Source organism: Panthera pardus, unplaced genomic scaffold (assembly GCF_024362965.1).
Source record: "Panthera pardus isolate Hobbes unplaced genomic scaffold, ASM2436296v1 HiC_scaffold_12, whole genome shotgun sequence".
NCBI classification, from domain to species: domain Eukaryota; kingdom Metazoa; phylum Chordata; class Mammalia; order Carnivora; family Felidae; genus Panthera; species Panthera pardus.
The window spans coordinates 58,035,785-58,041,239 of record NW_026526677.1 but is presented as its reverse complement, the minus strand read 5'-3'; the positions used below and the strand labels follow the sequence as shown (position 1 = coordinate 58,041,239).

Below are 5,455 nucleotides of genomic sequence, written 5' to 3'. Positions count from 1 at the left end.
ATGTTGGAAACAGCCCTTTGAACAAATGGTGCTGGAGCCTGGAATATCCATAGGCAAAACAAAATTTAAAAATAATGACCAAAGTTTCAAAACTTAGGAAAAACACAGGAGAAGGTGATCAGGATCTAGAGGTAGGCAAAGATTAGACCAAAAGCACAATCCATGAAATGAAAAGTAGATAAATTGGACCTCATCACAATTACAACCATTTGCTCTTCAAAAGACCTTATTAAGAGGATGAAAATATAAGCCATAGAGTGGGAGAAGCTATTTACAAACCATTTACAAATCAAAAAGGACTAGTATTTAGAACATATAAAGAATTCTAAAAACTGAACAGTAAAAAAACACAATTAGGAAATAGGCAAAATACATGAACAGACATTTCATTGAAGAGGATATTCAAGTTGAAAATAAACACATGTAAAGATGTTCATCATTAGCCATTAAGGAAATACAAATTAAAGTCACAAAAAAATACCACTACACACCCATCAGAATGTCTAAAATAAAAATAGTGACAATGTCAAATGCTGGCAAGGATACAGAGAAATTAGATCACTCACAGATATATTGCTGGTGGGAATGTAAAATGGAACAACTAGTCTGGAAAGCAGTTTGGCAGTTTTTTGAAAAACTAAACATGCAAGTACATATGCCAGCAATTTTACTCGTAGCCATTTATTCCAGATAAATGAAAACTTATGTACATACACACACACACACACACACACACACACACACACACACACCTGTACACAAATGTTTGTAGCAGTTTTATCCAGAATATCTGAAAACTGGAAATAACCTAGCCATTCTTCAACAGGGGAATGGATAAACAAATTGTGGTACATCCCTACCATGATATAATACTCATCAATAAAAAGAAACGAACTATTGTTACATGCAACAACAATCAGAAAATTATGCTGAGAAAAAAAAGAGGAAATTCCAAAAATTTATACATTGTATCATTCCATTTATATAACACAGATTTGCGTTTCACAGTAGTTAAATAGTGCAGATAAAAAAGCAGATCATGAGGGATCCTTGCGGTGATGGAAATATTCTATATCCTGACTGTTCAATGTCAATAACCTAATTATGACATTGGCAAGGCATTACCATTGGGTAAAGGGTACACAAGATCTCTCTGTATTACTCCTCACAACTGCATGTGAGTCTACAATTTTCTTAAAATAAAAAATTAAATATATATAAAAATATTACCTTTGTGGTTTCTCTCTTGTCTGAATCCCAATTGATGCAATTCATCACACTGGGGAATTTCTCTTCTCTTCCTAGTTCACTCCAGTTTGCTGGGAGTTTTAGTCAGGGTATATGTTGATTTTTGCCAACTGCTTTTTTTTGCATCTACTGAAAACATATAGTTTTTCTCTTTTATGGTGAATTATACTGATTTTATAACGTTAAACCAACCTTGCATTCCTGGGACACGTTACTTTATCATGATGTAATAATCCCTTTATACATTGCTGGATTCAATTTGCTAATATTTGCTTGGGATTTTAATGTCCATATTAGGAAATGTCTTTCAGATACCTAAGGGAGCAATGTTATTAGTTTCTAAGATTAAAAAGATACCTGGGAAAAAATAGTAAAATATTAAAATTTGACAAGCATGGAGGGTGGTAAACAATAATTTGTTACATTATTATCTACACTTTCCTGCTTTCTTTTTTTTTTTTCTTTTCTATTGAACAGTCCTTGGCTGCAGCTTGTAAGATAGATTCAGATGATAGATTGAGGACATAAAAACTGGGTTCTTTATGCTATTAGGAATACAGGGATGGGATAGCCTTATGAATCCTGTTTATCTAGCAATGGGCCTAACAGCACATAGTTGCTAGTCAGTAAAAGTTTATTGAAGGAGTCCAAGTTTATTTAAATGACAATCCAATACAGGGGCACCTGGGTGGCTTAATTGGTTCAGCATCCGACTTCACTCAGGTCATGATCTCACAGTTCTTTTTTTTTTTTTTTTTTAATGTTTATTTATTTTTGAGAGAGAGAGAGAAAGACAGAGTATGAGCAGGGGAGGGGCAGAGAGAGAGAGATACACAGAACCCGAAGCAGGCTCCAGGCTCTGAGCTCAGAGCCTGACGCGGGGCTTGAACTCACGAACCATAAGATCATGGACTGAGCTGCAATCGGACACTTAACCGACTGAGCCACCAGGCTCTCCATGATCTCACAGTTCTTTAGTTCGAGTCCCGCGTCGGGCTCTGAGCTGACAGCTCAGAGCCTGGAGCCTGCTTCGGATTCTGTGTCTCCCTGTGTCTCTGCCCCTCACCCGCTCATGCTCTCTCTCTCAAAAATAAACATTTAAAAAAAAATAATAAATAAAATAAATAACAATCCAATACAACATAATGGATGCTGTGGTCCAGACCCACTCTCAGGATCTAGCCAGTCATTTCCCCAGCTTCTGGAAGTAGGCTGCTTATGGCTCATAATTCTTCTCTGGGAATTGCCTTCCACAGAAGGAATGAAACTTGCCAAAAGTTACAGATAGCCTCTATCACTGGTCAATGATAGGATATAAACTACTGGCCCCTGTTCTTTAATTTGGAACAACTCTTAAAGGTCATCCTAGGCTCAGAGTATTCTTTGAGGTTGGCTGAGGCCTCTAAAGCGATTGTTTCAGTTTTTCTCCCTCTGCGATCCTGCTTCCATCACTCTCTCGCAGGCGGGTCTTGACAGTAATCCCCACCCCCTCCTCGCCAAAAAATTTCTGCACGTTCACCTGCTTTTCAGAGTCTCTTCATCGGGCAACTCCACCCAGGACACACACTAGCCTATTTTATATTTTTTTCCTAGCACTTGTCAATGTGTGAAATAACCTTGTTTATTCGATGCTTTAATACTTGCTTATTTAAGACTGTAAATCAGGCAACTCCACCCAGGACAGACTTTTTTCCCCATACACTGTGCACCACTGTATCAGGCGCCTAGAGCAGGGCCTACAGAACACAAGCAGACCCTAAATACTGGTGGTTGAAATAAATGAATGTAAGAAACACACCTGATGCTGGGTCTTGGGCTCACAATCTCTCTAGAGCTAGAGGAGCGGCAGCCGGGGAGGGGCCCCAAGTCCCCGCCCCTCCTGGCACGCCCCTCCCTTCCCCGCCCGCCGGCCTAGGCAGGAGGCGGGACCTCGCAGAAGGAGCTGCTGACGCGATGTTGCAGCCCGTGGTACGGCTGGTGCGGCTAAATCGGCTGCCCTACGCGGAGCTGCTGGCCCTGCAGGAGCGCTGGTTGCGACGGCTGCAGGCCGAACCAGGCAGTGAGGCCCTGTCGGCGGCTGAGGCGGGCGCGCTCCTGCTCTGCGAGCCCGCGGGGCCCGTATACACATCTGGGCTGCGCGGCGGCCTGACGCCGGAGGAAACGGCGCGGCTGCGGGCCTTGGGCGCCGAGGTACGCGCCACAGGCCGCGGTGGCCTGGCCACTTTCCATGGGCCGGGCCAGCTGCTCTGCCACTCGGTGCTAGATCTGCGACGCCTGGGCCTGCGCCTGCGCACCCACGTGGCTGCGCTGGAGTCGTGCGCGGTGCGCGTGTGCGAGCTCCAGGGCTTGCACGGAGCCCGCGCGCGGCCCCCACCCTACACCGGCGTCTGGCTGGGGGAGCGCAAAGTCTGCGCGATCGGTTAGTGCTATGGGCTAGGGCGGGGCTGGGGCGGGGCTTGGCAGAACTGGACCAATGGAGGTGAGGGCAAGCGCAGGCTGGGAGGAAGTGGATCTGGCGCGGGCTTTAATAAATCAAAATTCCCCGCTGCGTTTGAGTTTTTAAGCCTTCTCACGGATCTCATTTTCGCAGCTCTCAGGAGGGCCTTCAATGGTCATTTCCAATATTCATCTTTTTGAGAAGTGAATTGCCATGTTACTTCCAATGAATCACAATGTCTGGACAATAATGAAGCTTAGTAGTTTTCAAACTTTTTTTTAAACAACTTAATCTGTTAAAAGACATTTTCTGGAATTTCCATAATTGCAGCAGCTGTGGAGTCACACACTCCTCTCCAGCTTTGTCCCCCTCCCCCGATCTGTGCACAACCCCTTGAATGCTCAAAAACAAAGCTGGAAAACCAGTGATCCAGTCCAGTTCCTTCATTGTACCGAGGGGATCTTGAAGCCCAGGGAGGAAAGGTATCTACTCTGAGACCCTTTGGCTTGTCTTGCAGGAGTCCGCTGTGGAAGGCACATCACGTCCCACGGCCTGGCTCTGAACTGTTCTACAGACCTCGTGTGGTTTGAGCACATCGTCCCCTGCGGGCTGGTTGGGACAGGCGTCACCTCTCTGAGTGAGGAACTCCAAAGGCACGTCAGTGTGGATGAAGTAATACCACCTTTCCTTGAGGCCTTTAGGGAGACCTACAAATGCACATTTATCTCAGAGGACAGCCCCAACTAAAGGATGTTCATGTTATCACAGCTGGGAGGTTGTGTTTGAAAAGCACCAAGCCTGACTTGGAGTCACGGAAACCCAGATTCTAGACCTGGCCCTGTCATTCACTCACCATGAGACTATGAACAAATTATGAGCCCTTAGCATTGTTTCCATAGGTGTACTGGTTTATTTATATCTTCTCATCTACCTCAGATATAGTAGATTTGAAAACATTCTGAAAAGCAACACATGCTATATAAATGTAAGACATTAGCGCTGCTATTGACATCATTTTCTCAGCTTAGAGAAACTCAGACGTAATCAGTTCTCAAATATTTATTGCTTCCTAAATACTGTATTTAATTGGACAATTCTGAGATCCAGTTCCTTTGACTTTATAGGAATCATACCTCTGGATAGCCCAGGTGAAGGTAATGTGGTGGGGTGCTTTTTCATTCTCAAGAGATCTAGGTGCTTTCTGCAATGGAAGGAAAAAAGGGAAGGGATCTTTAAAGAACAAAATGAGATTTTTGCCTTCCTGGGTTGGATTCTCCAAGCCCAATAGCTATTTTTAGTTAGGTAACCTGAGCTAGACCAGAGCCAGGGAAAAGACCAGAGTAATATCTTACGTTATACAAATGTCAAAGGTAGAAGTAAGTTTTCCTTAAGTGAGATCCCTCAATTTATAAAGCTGTGTAATTATTCATTGCTATGCAACAAATCACCCCAAAATGTAATGGCTTAAAACAATAAACATTGTCTCATATATATTATGTGGGTCAGGAATTTGGGAGAAGCTTAGCTGGGTGGTTCTGGGTGGAGATCTCTTATGAGGTATAGTCAAGATGTCAGCTGGGGCAGCCATCATCTGAAGGCTTGACTGGGATTGGAGGATCACTTTCAAAGATGGTTCACTCTGATTCGTTGGTACTGGTTGTTGACAGGGGGCCTAGGTTCTTCACCATGTGAGCCGCTCCATAGAGCTGCTTTTTCCCCTAGAGCAAGTGATGCCTGAAAGAGACAAGGTGGAAGCCAAAATGTCTTATG

The 5,455-nt window shown here is 43.8% G+C and overlaps 1 protein-coding gene across 1 annotated transcript; it reads left to right on the top strand.

The window, feature by feature from the left end:
* Positions 1–3,160: 3,160 nt before the first annotated feature.
* On the top strand, positions 3,161–5,176 carry LIPT2 (lipoyl(octanoyl) transferase 2). Its single transcript, XM_019449806.2, has 2 exons — positions 3,161–3,667; positions 4,203–5,176. Exons 1-2 carry the CDS (start codon positions 3,202–3,204, stop codon positions 4,430–4,432), a joined length of 696 nt encoding a protein of 231 aa, XP_019305351.1. The 5' UTR covers positions 3,161–3,201; the 3' UTR covers positions 4,433–5,176.
* Positions 5,177–5,455: the final 279 nt, after the last annotated feature.